The sequence below is a fragment of the Antedon mediterranea genome, chromosome 8 (assembly GCF_964355755.1).
Source record: "Antedon mediterranea chromosome 8, ecAntMedi1.1, whole genome shotgun sequence".
NCBI classification, from domain to species: Eukaryota; Metazoa; Echinodermata; class Crinoidea; order Comatulida; family Antedonidae; genus Antedon; species Antedon mediterranea.
The window spans coordinates 25,691,355-25,710,782 of NC_092677.1; the positions used below are offsets into that span (position 1 = coordinate 25,691,355).

The 19,428-nt window shown below is 32.7% G+C and overlaps 2 protein-coding genes across 2 annotated transcripts in view; one reads left to right on the top strand and one right to left on the bottom strand.

Moving 5' to 3' along the window:
• LOC140056594 (calcium-transporting ATPase type 2C member 1-like) overlaps positions 1-10,159 on the bottom strand; it is a 29,301-nt gene extending 19,142 nt beyond the window's left edge. The window contains exons 1-8 of the mRNA XM_072102021.1: positions 10,048-10,159; positions 9,220-9,359; positions 8,726-8,917; positions 7,836-7,925; positions 6,466-6,501; positions 3,191-3,252; positions 996-1,104; positions 180-335 (exon numbers count right to left, since the gene is read on the bottom strand). Coding sequence (XP_071958122.1) covers positions 180-335; positions 996-1,104; positions 3,191-3,252; positions 6,466-6,501; positions 7,836-7,925; positions 8,726-8,917; positions 9,220-9,291 — 717 coding nt within the window. The 5' untranslated portion in view covers positions 9,292-9,359; positions 10,048-10,159. The remainder of the gene's footprint in view (positions 1-179; positions 336-995; positions 1,105-3,190; positions 3,253-6,465; positions 6,502-7,835; positions 7,926-8,725; positions 8,918-9,219; positions 9,360-10,047) is intronic.
• A 62-nt stretch (positions 10,160-10,221) lies between these two features.
• On the top strand, positions 10,222-19,425 carry LOC140056052 (E3 ubiquitin-protein ligase RNF212B-like). Its single transcript, XM_072101281.1, has 17 exons — positions 10,222-10,334; positions 11,062-11,200; positions 11,604-11,668; positions 11,862-11,936; positions 12,346-12,402; positions 12,831-12,898; positions 13,210-13,281; positions 13,500-13,561; positions 14,462-14,525; positions 14,983-15,013; positions 15,280-15,343; positions 15,745-15,802; positions 15,966-16,058; positions 16,660-16,754; positions 17,102-17,154; positions 17,527-17,555; positions 18,289-19,425. Exons 2-17 carry the CDS (start codon positions 11,089-11,091, stop codon positions 18,323-18,325), a joined length of 1,035 nt encoding a protein of 344 aa, XP_071957382.1. The 5' UTR covers positions 10,222-10,334; positions 11,062-11,088; the 3' UTR covers positions 18,326-19,425.
• The last annotated feature ends 3 nt before the right edge of the window (positions 19,426-19,428 follow it).

Sequence of the window (19,428 nt, forward strand, 5' to 3'; positions counted from 1 at the left end):
TATACACAAGATGCTCTACATAAACAAAGACTTATTACAAGGAGTGGAGTTGTAAATTTTCATTAGAAAAAATCCTGACACTGACAGGACTTGAACCCAGGATTCTTAGATTGGTAGCCAAGCATTATAACCACCAAGCCACAACTACACATCTAGCCTCAATCCAAGGAGATATTTACCTTGCCCCTTCCACACCTTACAAGCGTACCCATGTAGGCTATATTTTTCTGAGTGGTGTGGTGTCCATTACCCCCTACTGGCTGAGTCAACGCCGTTTTGGAGCTGGGCTTAGTCTCTCCTGTAAAACTAGATTCATCTATGGCTAAGTCAACAGCCTAGCAAAAAGAAACGAAACAAATAGAAAAGTCACATGGTACATTTCCGGCCATCATTGTGTCCAACTATTCCTATGTAGAGTATGAAGTTGAATCCTTTGTTAGAAAAATACATAATGTTCAAAAGGCTTTAATTACCAAATTTTATATCAAAAATGTTTGTTAAAATAATAAAAAAATTATAAAGTTACTGCGAAGATAATTTTAAACAACAAAATGTAAAAACAATGCATTAACTATAGAGAATCACTATCCAAATTAAACGCGCATACGTACTGCGTGGATGGAGCACGCAATATTTTGGGCACAAAAATGGCTTTTAATCCATTCAATGTCGGAACTCTTTCTATATGGCTCTGGTCCAAACTAATGGCAGGCAGTGTTTTGCTTTGTAAATATACTATGAAATATCATTATGACGTGGTAGGTAATAGGGCTAAAGTAATTGCTCACTGAGCATATATGAGGTCATTGAGCATATATGAGGTCATTGAGCATATATGAGGTCATTGAGCATATATGAGGTCATTGAGCATATATGAGCTTACTGAGCATATATGAGCTTACTGAGCATATATGAGGTCATTGAGCATATATGAGCTTACTGAGCATATATGAAGCCAGGGTGAGTTTGATTGTAAAACCTGTCTGTGCATTTACCTCTATAAGCCTAACATCACTGGGGACTCGGTCACCAATACTTAGCTGAATTGTATCACCTGGAACGAGTAGACGGGCTAGGATCTCAGTCAACCTACCATCACGTATACTAAACAATTCATACAAAAAAGGAGAAAAGTTATTTCTATATTGCAGCAAAACCATCATCAATTGTTGTGCAACAAATACAAGGTGGGATTTGAACCTACGACTTTCAGATTGCTAGGCTGAACCCATACCATTAGACCATCAAGTGTATACGTGATGACTGTGGTTCATATTTCAATGAAATAAAGAAGTGGGCACTAATAATTTTTTAATAAATTCTATTATAAGAATTATTTATATTATTATTTAAATTATCGTCTATTATAAATCTAAGACAAATCAAAAACAAGTGGTACAGTACAGATAGTACTGAAGTACCATCTGTTCTCACAAATTATACATTTATAAATTTAATAATAGATTATTATTGTTCATAAAATATTAAATCCAATGCACTGATTTAATATTGCATGTTGATAAACCACATTTAAATGTAATATTCTATTTGTTTATCACTATTTGCACACTTGGAAAATGAAATGTAAATATTATTGTTAAATAAATATGTTTTCCTTCACTACGATACAAAATATGTTTATATAATCTATTTCATTTCATGTGTATCATTTCTACACAAATACATTTATTCTACCATAATTCTGCTATGATATTAGCACAAAAACAAAATGTATTTAAAAATAAAATTCCCTTCTCTTAGACTCTGTCTACACTGTCAAACTTTATGTGACAAAAAAATGTGATGTGCCCATGGACATGATGAGGTCATACAATATCACTACCATATTTGGTCATATCACTACCATATTTGGTCATATAACTACCATATTTGGGCACATCACACTTTTGAATGATCCTAATTGTTTTTGAAACAGGACGTGGGATGGTTTATTTCAAAGTAATATGAGGCAATCACACTTCCTTTTCAGTATGAAATAATGAGTCTTTTGTTAAGATAAAAAAAATATAAAAGCTTCATACAGTATATAAATAACAGCTAACATTTAGAATTAAAATTCTCTAACAATCCTTAAGCTCTGTCTAAACTATCAAACTAGTTTGACAAAAAAAGTGTGATGTGCTCAAATATGGTAGTGATGTTCCCCAATATGGTAGTGATATGACATCATCGTGTCCATATATGGGTAAATGACATTTTTTTAACATAAAGTTTGATAGTGTTGAGCTTTAGAATAAAACATAAATAAATTAGGCCTTATTTATCAAAACGAACAAATTTCTTTTCTATTGCCATTAGAAATTGGAAACTAAATATCTAGATAGTTGAATACAAAAGATATCAAGTTTGTAATTTTACAAGCAGATCAGATTTCTTGAAAGCATTGAAATAAAGAATGCCATACATAATATCATCTAATTGTTATGTACGTGCCAACTAGTTTTTTCAGGACACTGAGCTCGTCTTACTTAAGCGTGATTCCCACTAGCGACGCAACAACGTAACGCAACGCAAGTGAATTGACCAATCACAAGCGATGGCTTATTCGCTTGTGATTGCTAACTGTCTATATCTTCGCTTGTCATTGGTTAAAACGCTTGAGTTTCGTTTACGTTCTAGTGGGAACCAAGCTTTCAACATTCCCATTTGTTATTCACTTTTATTCAACATACACTATACCAGTAACAAGAGAACTCTAGCTACACCATATACACCCTCGGGCCAAATTTAAAAAGAAACATGTACATATGGTGAAATAACGTACAATTAAAATTCAACCAATTTTTAATATAAGTTTAAAATATCTACGTGTTCTTTTTGTATGATATAACTATCATGAAAGCAGGGTACTATGGAAGGCAATCACTGCCAAAATACAATTATAAACAAACAATGGTAATTTTTGGCACATCCATTTTCGCAATTACATTGTACGTGCACGTCTTTCTGTTGTCCTTTTCTTTGAGTATGTTGTATATATTGACGAATACATTATATGTTTGTACTTGTATTTTTGGCGGTGATTGCCTTCCATAGGACACAGTTGAATAATTTTGGATTGTTTAAGATTTTACCAGTGGGTAAAGTAAACTTACCAAGCGATGTTGGCGTTAAGCCATGCCTGGTCATGTGACCAACATGTCGCAGACAATTACAATTTTAGACTTACCAGTGACAAGAAGGTGGAACCAATTTATTTAATTCTTCTAGAGATTTTTCTGATCTATATTCCTATAAAAGAGATCAACAAAATAAAGAGTAAATAATTGAAAAAACAATTCGTCAGATCACCGAACTTAAGCAACATTTGGCCCGGTTAGAGCTTGCATGGGAGACCATCTGGATGCTGTATATGGAGCTAGATCCTGTTAGGCATTTGAAATCAGCATTGCTGACTCTATGGCAGCCCCAGCATCTATTATCTGCCTCAGACGTTGCCTTTTCCTCTGGTCAAGGAGGGCACTGGACGAGAGAAGTTAGGACCGATCAAGGTGCTTTAAACAGTCCTAGCTTTGTTTGTATCAAACCTGTTATTGGCGGTAATTATCACTGTTGGTTTCGATTGAATAAAATAAAAAAATTCAAATTAAAAAAATAATTTATGAAGCCATCTTTTCCTGAGGTCAACCAGGTCATTTAAGCCTAAAGTAGAGGGCGTGTGTCATTATACAAATAATGAATGTTTCTTATTATATACTACTACTGTGTTTTTATGTATATATTTATATCTAAATATTTTTAAGGCATCCTATAATAATTGGTGACTTTTTCGCTGTTGGATCTAGTTGAAATAAATATATCCCAAAACCAAGATTAAAATTTATTATTTGGGAAAGAAAAACCTAAATTTTAGTAAATTCCTATAAACTAGCTTCTGATGAAAACCAAACATGGTTAGGTCAAAAAGATTCTTAATTAAAAGGAATAAAGCCAGACATTTTGGGCAATCCTAAGGGGGGCCTACTTCTGAAATGAGTTGACACGATCGCTGGTAGGGGTGTGGTAGGGGTGTGGTAAAAAATAATATTGAAGTACAGTCAATACCAGACTTTGGACTGGCTAAATATAAATAAATTAAAAAAAGTCTGGTACTGTGAGAGTTTCTGGTTTTCAGAGAGCCTGGTACTGTGAGAGTTGACTGTACTTTAATATCAAATTAGATGACACAATGTTGCTGGTAGGGGCATGGTAACAAATAAATATTTTAATTATATAATACATTGAATAAATTCATCTCCATTTTAAAGTTCTTGTTAATCAAAGAAAAGTGGAAAAACGTTTCATTGAGAAGGTGTGTTGACATGACAACACACAAAATGTGTGCGAGTTTCAACATTTTTTTATTCTTTCCTTTACATTTTATTCTTAATAAAGTATTTTAAATCAATTATTAACATAGTATACAATATGGGTACTAGTAATATTATGAAATTGTAGAAATAACTGACTTATTTACAATTAACTACCAGTGACTTTAGTACTACAGTAGCAATCATGTAGTTTAATTGATAAAATGAGCTTCCTAGAAATAATGGATAACCTGAATAAATCTTCATTAATTTCCTATTTCAAGATAAAACAAAGTATAGAGTATAGGCACATTACATTTTTTTGTCACATAAAGTTTGATAGAGCTGTAGACAAAGCTTAACACAAGAAAATCTTCCAAAATAGTCGCAAGTTGTCAATATGTTTAAAATGCTGAATTAAAAAATGACTTCATCTGTAAACGTAGTAAAATTAGCGGATTGAACTGATAGGTATTTGCTAATAAACTTTCATCGATCTAAAGTCTGATATTCCATGAAGACATTTCTTATAAATATGTAACAATATTTCTGTTTACTCTTATGCAGTAGTAGCAGTTATGCAAATAATATTATAGCAGTTTAAAACCTTGTTAGAAAATAATCAATACTCATTTGTATCAATGTAGTATTCAGTCAAAATCTAGCATAAAATTAATAATATTTTCTTTATAATTAAATACATTAGTGCAAGCAATTCTGCTAGGGCTAAAGGGCCTATTTACACAGACGAGCGGCAACGGTAAGCGGAAAACCGCATAGCTTGTCTTACACAAAATCTGTATCTATCCTGAGCAAAAACCGCCTAAAGGCCAATTTACACAGACAAGCGGTAACGGTAAGCGGAAAACCGCATAGCTTGTTTTACGCAGAATCTGTATCTATCCTGAGCAAAAACCACCTAAAGGCCAATTTACACAGACAAGGGGTAAAGGTAAACAGAAAATGCGTAGCTTGTCTCACGCATAATCTGAATCTATCCTGAGTAGTAACCATGAGTCCACACCGCATTGTGTCTAAATGGTCATAAGGAATAACATTGATTCTAAATTTTTATTACCGTTAGTCTGTGTAAATCGGCCTCTAGGGTATAACTAGTTTCTTTTTTTTTAGTATTAAAACTGACCATGGAGAATAAGTTAACTTATTTCTCCATGAACAGACCATCCTCCACTTATACTAAAGTAAATGTCTCCCTCCCCTAGTCCCTCATATAAAATATTGAGATAAGAGGCAGCCAAAAAGCTTGAGTATCCCAAAAGCTAAAGCAATAAGAAATAAGAATCAATTTTATATTGATCAGGGTCGTTTGGGTCACATGTCTGTTTCTTATCTCCAAGGAAGCAATACAAGACGAGTAGAATATGGATAATAGAGTCACTCATGCGGAAAAGAATTGCCCGTGGAACGTGATAATGGGGTGATAGGTCGCTCGTTTGTTACAACACCCTGTGTGTGGAACTGGCTCAACCGAAATCAATTCAATGCTTTGATCAGAATTGGAGTGTAATTTTACTATTCCCTGGTGGAATTGCCTCGGCCAAATCATAATAATAATAATAATAATACCACATTTATATAGCCCCCATTTCATCAGTAACAGGCATTATTACCCTGGTCATCTTTTGGATCAAACACGTATCAAACAGTGCAAAGCTGTGTCTTCATCTAACCGGGTTAGTATGACCGTATGTCTAACAGTCTAAAGCTCTGTCCACACTATCAAACTTGTTTGGCAAAAACAGAGTGATGTGCCCAAATATGGCAGTAATATACCAAAATATATGGGTACATCACATTTTTTTGTCAAATAAAGTTTGATAGTGTAGACAGAGCTTTAAGCACAAGTCTCTTTTTTCCCTTGACAACATCTTGAATCTTTGTTGATGTTCACTTAAACGATCTTAATACATATTATTGTTCGCCTCATTTTCATAAGCACCTTGATGACTTTTTGTGGATGTGCACTTGAAATGAAGGATCTTTAAAATACAGTTACTTTATTTTTTTCCCACATTTTTCATAAGTACCTTGATGAATTTTTGTTGGTGTGCAATTAAGAAAAATCTTAATAACTTATTATTATTATTATTGCACTTCTTGGCTAAAAATATATTTTATTGATGTTTCAACTTACCTGCACAAAAGCAACTGTCACCACAATAAGAATAGCCTGCAAAAATAGATATTAATAACACAAGACACGTAAAATACATCAATATTCTGTTCAATCATCAATCAATAATGCTACTGACTTACAATGAGAAAAACATTTGTTATTGTGTGAGCAGAATTTGGATGAAAATCATAATTTATTCCATTTTACAAAATATACAGTATAAGCTAACTATGATTAGTAGTATAGCTTTACATATATTGTTAGGTTGTTTTAATATTTAATATTTTTAGCATTATCGATTTTATTTATAATATAAAATAATTTTATTTTTGTTTACTGGTAAGAAAACCTTTTAGAGTCCACTGAACTATCTTATTGATATTTTTTTCTTTCTTTTCAAAATATTTTTACTAAAACGGGAATAAAACAAGGCCAACAGCCATAAGTCGCGTGCTAAAACGCATAATGATACCGGACCGACAGACAGACATAGTGAACTATAGAGTCACGTCCATGCGACTAAAAATATACAGTTGTGCGTATTATTGTACAGTACAATTAAATAAATTATAAAATATTCTAAAATTTATTTAATTAAGTTACAGTTACAGTAAAGAGTTAAATTAAAACATTTATAACGTACACTTACAAAATTGAATTTGATTAAATTTTATTTAAATTAATAATACAGTGTGATTTTTTTATTTTTTTTTTTTATTCTTTTCATATTTTTAGAATGGGAATAAAAAACAATATTTGAACAATTAAATAAATTATAAAATATATTAAAATTAATCTAATTAAAATGAAAGTAAGAGTAAATTAAATTATAGCGTATATTTCAGATTGAATTTTCTATGTAAAAATACAGTAAATATAACAATATATTTGTATATATGAAACTGCTGTTGTAAACAAACAACAACTTCCCAAAAGATACTAATTAAGTATAAATTTAATTAGAGATTATTTAATTATGCGCCAAGCAAACAGAAGCATATGCATGCATCTCGATACAATATTTAATTACCATGAGAATAAATTCTATACTGTATTGTAAAGGACTATTGGGAACACACTAAAGCTCTGTCCACACTATCAAATTTTATGTGACAAAAAAAATGTGATGTGCCTATTATATGGACATGATGATGTCATATTAATACCATATTTGGGAATATTGCTACTATATTTGGGCACATCACACTTTTTTTGTCAAACAAGTTTGTTAGTTAGTGTGGACAGCGCTTAAGAGCAAATTGTATTGTAGTAGACAGAGCTTAAGACTTTAATAATGATAGAAATTTAGGATGTTTATACTAAATGAATATTTATTTCCTTTAGTTGACAATAATGCATTTAAAAGTAATGAAGGTCAAGTTACTCACTACTGTAATGCTGACCGCATCGTCATATTGACCCATGATAACACTGACCAGAGCTGATGCCAGTAGCAATAAAATCAATGGATCTTTAAACTGAATATCAAAAAGAAGAAAATTCAATTTAATATTATGAAACCAATACTGGAAATCATTTGGCTGGGCTAACATGTCTAATTTTCTAGAAATATTCTGTATGTGTTTTTAATGGAAAAGTTTCAGAAAATGGGAAAGTTGACTTATAGTATTATTAGATTAGATTACTCAAGCATGGGATTATACTCGAGCATGGTATTATACTCAAGCATACAGTAGGATTATACTTGAGCATGGGATCATACATGAGCATGGGATCATACATGAGCATAGGATTATACTTGAGCATGGGATCATACATGAGCATAGGATTATACTTGAGCATGGTATTATACTCAAGCATAGGATTATACTTGAGCATGGGATCATACTTGAGCATAGGATTATACTTGAGCATGGGATCATACTTGAGCATAGGATTATACTTGAGCATGGGATCATACTTGAGCATAGGATTATACTTGAGCATGGGATTATACATGAGCATAGGATTATACTTGAGCATGGGATCATACTTGAGCATAGGATTATACTTGAGCATGGGATTATACATGAGCATAGGATTATACTTGAGCATAGGATTATACTTGAGCATGGGATCATACTTGAGCATAGGATTATACTTGAGCATGGGATCATACTTGAGCATAGGATTATACTTGAGCATGGGATCATACTTGAGCATAGGATTATACTTGAGCATGGGATTATACTTGAGCATGGGATCATACTTGAGCATGGGATTATACTCGAGCATGGGATTATTATTATTATGGAAACATTAAGCATTTTGTACTAACCTGTCCAGCATATTTCTTCCACAATGGCTCTTCGTCTGCAATAATAAACTCATTAAATCCAAAGCGTTTTCTCCGTTGTTCCACATCAGCGGTGTACAGCCCATCTTTGATGTTTGCTCTTAAGCAATCACTTACATCTTCTACAGATGTGTGACTCGCTTCATCACCCTCCATCACTTCTATTTCTGGTATCTGTGGTTAAAAGAAAATTACAATTTGGTAAAGTGTTATGGACATGATGATGTCATCACTACCATATTTAAGCATATCCCTACCATATTTAAGCATATCACTACCATATTTGGGCACATCACACTTTTTTGTCAAACTAGTTTGATAGTGCAGACGGAGCTTTGGAAGAGCTGTGGGTTTCATACCTGTAATTGCCTATCCCAAATATACTATAAGTCTAAATGGGGTCTAAGTTTTAGGTTAAGTGAATTCTAACTTGTGTTCACACGAATCGGAATCAACAGTTAAAAACAAAGTAATACCTGTGGAAGTGGTTTCGCAAATTCTATTTTTGTTAATGTCTCGTTCCTTTTCTTGTCAGTAAAACCAAACATGACTGTGTGAAAGCATGTTAAACTTACAAACTTGCAACCAAATGATAATAAACTTTTGTCACACAAATCTGTAAATAATATTTATATGGTCACATATGAATATTAATAATCCTAAGCTAAAGTGAGAATATGCTAAAGAAAGGAAAACTAAAAGAAAGGTATATAAAGAAAGAAATATTCCAGCCAGAGCAGCCTACATTAGCCCCACTACAACCCCCAAAACTAAAACTTGTATATCATCTAATAAAAATAAATCATACCATCGATATATTTAATATAGAACTAGCCTATAGTATGCAACTACTAACTAGCCTATTCTATAATCTAGCCTAGGCTAGGCCTACTTTTAGTACTTTACTTATTTTATGGAAAGGCACAATTTTGAAATATTATTAGGATACGTATTTACTATTAAGAAATAACATTTGTATTATAACTATAATTAGTATAGTTAATTTATTATTTATAGTATAAATATTATTGAGATAAATTTAGCCTAAGCCCAAACATTAGTGAGTTCAGCAGACGACCAGTCATGTCCCCATCCCGGGCCTCATCTGCGTCGTAGCCAGCCTACTAGCTAATCAACCGTCCAAAGTTGGTTACGTTAGGCCTAGCATACGGTAAATTTCCTATGCTTTATTTATTACGCTACAGCATAAAAGTAAACGTTCTCTATCAGGATTATAACTCTAAACAATTATAACATTTTAAAGTTAACAATATTCGAGTAAAAACATTTAAATTTTACCTCACCTTTTGTGTCAAGTTCTTCCCACTCTGCTCTCGGGCCTGTGAAAAACTGTATCGAGGATCGACTTTTGTTGTTGATTGAAAAATATACACACGTAATATGTCGCCCTCTATAATTGGTCGATAATAAAACTTTTTTCCCTACACGTCCACCGTCGTCGTGTCGCCGCCCATTCCTTCTACATATACACGTTCTTTCTTCCCTTTCTGATGGTGGCCTAGAGTCTGAGGAGAATTACATTTTAGTTTTATATATACATATATATTTAAATCAAAACCAAGTTGTAATGGTAAATGATAATGTATACAATTTACTAAACTAAAGGGAATAAATATGCCTATCTCTCTAGAGAATAGAGGCCACCTACTACTACTACTAGCCTAGGCCTAGAGTACTACGACCTAGGCCAGGGCATGGGGCCTACTAGACTAGCCTAGGCCTATCTAGGAGGTCTAGTAGGTAGGCCTATGCCTACTACTACTACTACTACTACTAGGCCTAGGCCTACTAACTAGGGCCTAGCATAGGCTAGTACTAGGCTAGGCTATCAACATACTTAGGCCCTAGTCTAGGCCTAGTTAGGACTGGCCATTAGCTAGCTAGGCCTAGAGGGCCTAGGCCTAGTAGTAGTAGGCATCTACCAGGCTAGCACTAATCTCTATCTAATAAGCCTGGCCCTAGTACTGTAGTAGAGAAGGGCATGTTGGATGATCACTGCACTGTTATAAATATTAGCTTAGGCTCTCCTATCCTATTTCTATACCCAGCAGAAATACCATTCAGCTTTCCTGAAAATTAAAATAAATACAGTAAAAATAGGGCCTGGCCTGAGCCTAGCCTACATCATGATATAGTGTATGATAAATAGCCTGTGCTGTGTGATTACCATTGTCACTGTGCATAAATTTTGGATTAATTTTTTAATTAATTAATTATTATGAAATAATATTAATTAGTCCCTATAACTAGGATAAATGTGATAAAACGCCAATATTAATATTATGTATTTGTTGTAGAGAATGTATGTACGTGTAAACTTCTAGATGGCTGACTGGGTGCATTGCAATCATTGCTTCAACAGACCGGGTGCTACTGATCTGAGATTCTTCTTGACAAACTGTGCACATATATTTTGTCAAGTATGTATTGGAAAAGGTAATAAAAAGAAATACAAAACTAACTACAAAACAAAAAATTAAATTAAATGAATCATGAGAAATCAGTATAGCAGAATAAACTACCGTACCTAATAAAGTCTCTCCAAGATTTGAACTATGACATTTTTTGCTTAATATGCAGCTCTTTAAAGCTCTGTCTGCACTATCAAACTAGTTTGACAAAAACAGTGTGATGTGTCAAAATATGGTAGTGATATGGCTAAATACGGTAGTGATATTGCTAAATATGGTAGTCATACAACATCATCATGTCCATATATGGGCACATCACATGAAGTTTGATAGTGTAGATAGAGCTTTAGTCCAAGTGGTTTAAATGGTAGTCATTTGGTATGTTAAAAATCTTAAATGTTTACTAAATATTTTGTTTTATTTTAAAGTAACAAGCACCAATAAATGTAGAAAATGTGAAAAAGACTGTACAGTCATTCCATTAACTTCACAGGTAATTCTATGTATTAGATGCTTTTTATTAAGCGACAACATGAACTTTGACCTCATGACATCATTAACATCGTTATTTATTGTCAAGTCATATACTAAATTTTGGATTGTTTTTTCAATGACCTAAGAATAATATCTTTTGTTCTACATCTGATTATATCTGTCATAATATATTTGGTTTTTTTCCCCAACAGCTTAAGCCAGAGGTACAGATTTTCTTCCAAGACCCTTGTGATATTTTAAGAAAGCATCACAAACAAATGATACAGGTACATTATAATTATAATACCCCTTTCACATCCAAAGTTAGGCAGTGTAAAAGAGTCTTTCACCCAGCCAAAAACCTATTTTAAAGCCGCCTACCCATCCTAAGATAGTACCCAGACTTTAAATAGGCCATTTTACAGTTTTAACAAAATGAATCACTTTTTTAGAAAAAAAAAATGTTTTCACTTGGAAAATAAACGGTTAAGTTGAACCAAAAACCCATTGACTCTGGCAGCCAATTTGACTATTTTTTGCTTTAAATTACAGTTTTTACAGGAAAATAATTGGTTTTTTTTTCAAATTCTTAGTTATGTGACATTAAAATGGCATATTAAAAAAAAAATTTACAAAATCATTTTTTCAGGAGGGCAATATATCTTTAATAATACATTAATCAAATTTTTTTCTCAGATTCTTGAATTTCAACAAAATCACACACAGTCACTCGCAAATCACCAGAAACAGCAGGTATAGTATTTATTTTATCATCAGCAAATAACAATCAAATTTGAAATAATTGTTCATAAATGCAGCACCTGAGCATTTTCACACATAAATAAAACATTTATACAAATACTGAATGTTTATGAGTTGAATGGTGAGAATATTTCATGAAAGATTAACTGTGCTCTATTTAACCTAGTTTTATTCGTTACTGAAAAAGTGTAATGTATTAAAAAACACTATTTTCTGCCCAGTTTTTGAAAAGTAAGTTTTTGGAAAATATTACCATATTTTCTGGTGTTTTTTTTGTGTAATCACTTTCAATTAAATATACTTAAACATAATATAAGCTGAGAAAGATTGAGTGGAGCTCCACTTTAAACAATATAGATATCGCGTACAGTAAAGATAATATGTTGACATTTTAACTATTTTTATTATTATTATTTCAGAGATTGAGCCAGACGAGTGTGTTGACCGAGGCAAAGAAAGGACTTCAGAAACTTTCGTACCTAGAAAAGTATTTATTAAAGCTCTGTCTACACTATCAAACTAGTGTACCAAATATGGTAGTGATATGCCCAAATATGGTAGTGATATGCCCAAATATGGTAGTGATATGACATCATCGTGTCCATATATAGGCACATCACATTATTTTTGTCACGTCATAAAGTTTGATAGTGTAGACAGAGCTTAAGGCTTTATACCTTTTTTGGCATCCAATTCTAGTGCTGGAGAAGAATAATAATGTTTATTATTGTTGCAATTGTTTTTGCAGCAGTTTTATCTATTTTTTAAATATCTTTGAGTCGTCTTCTTTTGTTTTAGTGAAATCAAACACCTGTCCAATGAAAACAACCATCTAAGAAAACTCCTTGAAGAATCTCCACTGAAAAGAAGGTAAAAATATCACGTATACATTTAAACAATTACTACAGTGTATCGTACTATAATGTCTGGTTCTTTTGTGCCCTAAAGGATTTCAAGCCATGTGACTTATGACTGACATAACCATTTACACACATACATACATTACCAGAGTAATGAATGCTACAATATAGCAGTTTTATTTATCTATTTTTCATTTCATTAACTGTAAACTTTATTAAATTGTCTAGGCGTAGTACACCAAGTGGGCGCCACCTTAGTTCACCGTCACCCATAAGGATGATGTCATTGTGTAAGTTTAACATGTACAATTTATTTAACTTATCATAGTACTATACACTGGGCCCTCTCTGGCAGAACAGTCTTAGACTGAAGAGCTACACAGTATAAAGAATAAATAATGATAAGACGTGAATTGCTTTATTATCAACCTTCTGAAGTTTTTGTCGTCATAAAGTGGGAGAAGAAGAAGTGTCTCCTCTTCAAATAAACCCAGTATCTGTAGTGGCAAGCACTATCTCTCTCCTCTCTCTTGAAACGTTTTCCGTCATTTCGACATTACGCTTTCCACGATTTGTTTCCATATTTTTCTGTTTTGGGCAGGATGGTTTGTTATTGTGCTAATGTCTACATTTTTTCCTTTTAAATCTTTTTTTATTTGGTTTATCCAGTTATCTTTTGGTCTTCCTGGTGGTCTTTTTACTTTGTTTTTAGTTTCCTTCATTGTTTAATTGGTGCCTCATCCTTTAGTCTAATCTTCTTCATTTAATTCACTACATATAGTTCATTCTTATATAGCGCTCTACAAGCAAGCTTCTCTAAGCGCTGAACATTATTACCCCAGTCATTTTTTGGATCAAGCACGTATGGAAACATACTCCCATAATATAGCTAGTAATCAGCGCAAAGTTGTGTCTTGATCTAACCGGGTACCCATTTATACACCTGGGTGAAGAGAGGCAACGTATACAAGCAATGCGGCGAGAGTTGGATTCGAACCTCGGTCTCATGATCAGTAGTCCAACGTCCAACACCCTGCGCCACATGCCCTCATTCCTTCCTCCATTCTTGTTTTTTTACTTTGTATATTTTTGCGTTATCTTTCGCAACATTTTCCTGTGATATAGATATCACATATTATCGTATAGTTATTAACTACTACAGTATAACAATATGGCATTTCTTTTACTAGCGCAAACTTCCACACCCAACAACATGGGATCACCTTACTCGCCTTATAAACTGAAGATCAACAGGTAAGCATCTATATATCTATTAATATGGGGTTACGGTTTTAAAAAATTACGCAAAACAGATTTCATCATAAAGGAATAGTAGTACAGTCAACTCTCCCAATACCGGACACCTTTGGGCCGGCCAAATATGTCTGGTTTTCTGGAAAGTCTGGTATTTGAGAATGTGTTTTTAATGGTAAAAAGAAATTTAGGACCTTTTCGTCCTGAAGAAAAGTCTGATATTGGGAGAATTTCTGATTTTCAGAGTGTAGTCCGGTATTGGAAGTATAAAGCTATATGTTATATATTCTCAAAAAAATTCATCTGGTTTCAAATGATTTATGTACACTATTTTTCTATGTTTCGCCGACTAGTATCGGTAGCCTTGTTCATGTGATGTGACGCAAAATAGTATTTTTCATGGTTTATCAAAAAAAAAAAATACAAACATATATTTTATGTAAACTTATTTTTGCAGACCTCAAGATATGCATCACAGCTCACAGTTGGTAAAAGAATTATTTTTTAACTGGAAATAGTTATTATTGCCATGTAATAATAAAACATTATGTGTGGGTCATGGGTTGAAAGCTCCCCATAGTCAACCAGAAGAGTCTGATTCAAATCCGTGTTGGGTGACATTATTTTAATATTATAACGCTAGTGTTACTGTGGCAATTTTTTTTTTTTTTTCCGATGTTGGTAGGGTTTCAAAATAAAATAAAAATATCAGATTTATTTGTAACTGACAGATAAATATATATATATCCTATAGGTGAGAACTCCACAAGGACCAGCTAGAATCAGTTTACGGACTCCACCAATCAATGGTAGACTGGGTAAGCTTTAATCTCATCGATATAATCCATAATTTAAAATCCATATATAATTCATAATAAAATCAATAATTTCATCCATTAATCCCATCAATATAATCCATAATTTAAAATCCATACCACGTTGGAAATCAGTACATTGTATTGAAAGTGTATTTCAGAATAAAGAAAGATTAAATAAATAAATAAATATATAATTCATAATAAATCCGTAATTTCATCCATTAATCCCATCTATATAATTCATAATTTTAAATCTATATATAATTCATAATCAATCCATAATTTCAAATCACGACTGCATTCACTGACTTTAGTTACATCCCTGTCAAATATGACTAGATAAGCTTTAATCCCATCTATATAATCCATAATCAATCCATAATTGATTTATGTTTTTTTAGTGACAACACCAGGTTCTGGATTAAGAACGCCAACAAGAACGTCAAGCTATCCAAAAAGGTAAAGTTGTTATTCTTTAATTTTCAGTAATGTCTGGTTCTGTTCTATAGCTAAGTTTATTATTATATAGCCTGCAAAATTGGATACTAGTTTAAAATGAATGAGTTACGCACCGTAAAAGAATTCTTGGGAGAGTTGACTGTACCTGGTTGTTATTCCCTAGGCCTAGTACAACACCAGGCGGCTCACTGGAACTACCAATAACATCAGGATTTTCTCAGCCTGCATCTCCTATGATAACAAGTCCAAAATATAGGTAAGGTATAATCTATAGCTAAGGTACAATCTATAGGTAAGGTATAATCTATAGGTAATTTTGGCATACCATAGTATTGATAGGGAAGTTTAAAATCTATGATATAGTGGAGTTGAAAGTTGATGGTTTACATGCTTGCCTTCCAATTCGACAGTCAGGGTTCAATCCTGACCAAATGCCAACTTTTTCTACGCCAAAAGGCCAGCTCATACAGCATCATACGACGAGGCCCGAAGAAAAGTCCCGACTTGTCAGTGCTGTCCGAGTTGAATCCAGACGAGATGAGTTGTCTTGAGATACCATCGGGCATAGTTTTCAGGTCGTCTGGAGAACTTTAAACATGTTTAATTTCTTCAAACCGGGCCTCATTGTACGACGCTGTCCGAGTTGGACTTTATAAACACTATATAGTTTATACATCCTGGTACGAACAAAAACAAACAATGTTACAGTCATTATCGTACGATACATTTTCAAAACCACTGTTGTGATTAAATATTATATTTTTGTTTTATTTAGAAGCGGTGGAGATAACCAATTAGGTGGCGATACATTTACAAACCACTGTTGTGATTAAATATTATATTTTTATTTTATTTAGAAGCGGTGGAGATAACCAATTAGGTGGCGGTAGAGGGCTTATGACGTTGCCTCAAAGTCAACCATGTCAGTCGCAAATTAGACGTTATATGATGGGTATGTATTTTATAATTGTATACTGCAAATTTTCCCGTTGTACTGTAAAATTAGATAACTGTTAAGCTCTGTCTACACTATCAAACTAGTTTGACAAAAGATGTATGATGTGCCCAAATATGGTAGTGATATGGCTAAATATAGTAGTGATATGACATCATCATGTCCATATATGGGCACATCACATTTTTTTTCACATAAAGTTTGATAGTGTAGGCAGAGCTTTAGATAACTTAAGTATAAGTATAGTAGAAGGGATACACAGTATAATGCCGCCTTCAACTTCTGTAATTTGCAAGGATTTGAGATAAATAAATTTGTTTAACTTTTTTGTTTGATTTATTTAGACAACAAAAAATATACGCCAAAGTATTCTGAAAGCAACAAGACTCCAATTCAGGTATGGAATTATGTTATATAATTAATTTAAAAGCTTACAAACTTAGCGAACCACAAAATTACAGAGAGAAACAGAGGGAAATCGCATGCTTTTTAATATTTTGACCGATTAATTTTATCTAAAGTTTTAATTTTTGTAATTTTAAGATTTATCATTTTAGGTATTTAATGTATGTACGGCGCTCTGGTCTTTTCTTGGAAGGGCCCATATAAATACCATATTATTACTTTTTCATGGACATTATCAAGCAAACAAACTCAAAAACAAACTTTCTTACAAATGTACAAAGCAAATAATATACTTTGTAAATGATTATAAATAAAAGATTACATTAAACTGTATTTTTTATTTATATTATATTATTTTTTGCAGCTTGGTAATTCTCTTCACAGACCACTAATGTGAGTAATATGTTTTTTAAATATTTTATTTAAAAGATGATAAATAATCGAGTATATGTTTATGTTAATGAGAATGACGGCATACTGAAAGTTACTGTGAAAATTCACATAGTGGAAACTACTAATGTGCTATACCAATCATTTTACATTTGGTGATAAATTTGTTGGAATGTGTAGTCAATATACCGTAAACCTATATTGTCAGTGATATAATAATCATTTCACTTACTAAACTAATATTTTGTTGATAATTATTAGCATTATTGAATTTTGATACATGACATATACAGTCACATTATTATAGCAATTGAAATAACCTATAATAAGCAAAAACTTAAATCAAAACACAAGATAGAAATTCAAAGTATTTGAAAAATACATTTTTCTTTTTAAATCATGCGAGTGGCCGAGCAGTTAAGACAGTGGAACTGTAATCCATAGCCTTAACATCGGCAAGGGTTCGAGGCCGACTCGCTCCATGGTTCTGGTGGTAGAACGAGTCTTCTCGGATAAGGACTACAAACCGTAGGTCCAGTGTACACCGCATCTGGCTCATGTGCACTTTAATGAGCCTAGTACATCTTTCGAGTAGTAGGGGGTTACCCCGGTGTACTAATACACAGCCACTGATCATAACTGGGCCCTCTGGGAGACCGGTCTTTGACTGAAAGGTTACCCAATATAAATAAACAATGAAGTATATAATGCATGTTTTTGAATGCTTTTATCTTAGTTCTACACCACATTCCAGTCAGCTACCACGAAACTGAAGAGGGCGGTACAAGTATATACAGTACAGCAATATGAAACCAAATTTACCAATAAAGAGGCTCAACTAAAGTTTTCAGAAATTTTTATACTCAACAGAAATCTGTTGAATAACGCAAGCTGATCCGAGTACTAAGGCTGTGTTTTTCCGCAACCAAACCAAAATTATCGGTTAATTTTTTAAAGATGTAAACTTGTTGTTTTTTAACTGAAATACAGACGTTTTTTTGTTTAAAAAATAACTTTGACTTCCAGTCAAAGTTTTCAATCAAAACATATCCCATAATGAAACGCACTTGTTTGGCTACTCTGTATACATAATCATAAAACTTCCTCATGATCTGTGTGAAAATACCTTCTTAACCGTGACAAGTTTTAAACAATCATAATTTAGCATATACATAATGCATACTCATGGTTTGAAATCTTTGTTTACTTTCGCTCGTGACGATTTTCCAGATGAAATGTAATCAAACTAATTTACCTGTTAATTACGTAAACTTTTTGTTTTTGGCTCAAATTTTCGACTTAAAGTGAATAACTTTAATATTACTTTCATATGGCCACTTTAAATTTAGAATATTTTGACCTTCATATTTGTGTGTTTCAAGGGACAATCCATATACAGTATTTCAACAAGAAAACTACACCCAATGAAATATGTCAACCCATAGATATATATCTCTACAGGCAAACATATGGAATACACAATAATTGTAGGTTGTAATGGTAGGGTATTTATCCTCGTTAAGAGTTAATTAGTGAAAGATTAATGAAGGCTTTACTTTGATACAAAAGTTTTTGTTTTATTATGCAACAGATGTTTGTCAATGATTTATAGTAACAGGCATTCATGTTTCATAGCTTTAATATTAAAGTTATTTGTTTAGTTTTGATATCTTGTTGTTTTCATATTATTGTTTTTTGTTTGTATTTAAACTTATTTCTGCTTCTAAGGACATTGAATTAAGCTCTGCCTAGACTATCAAACTTTATGTGACAAAAAAGTGTGATGTGCCCATACATGGACATGATGATGTCATATCACTACCATATTTGAGCACATCACACTAGTTTGATAGTGTAGACAAAGCTTTAATAAAGA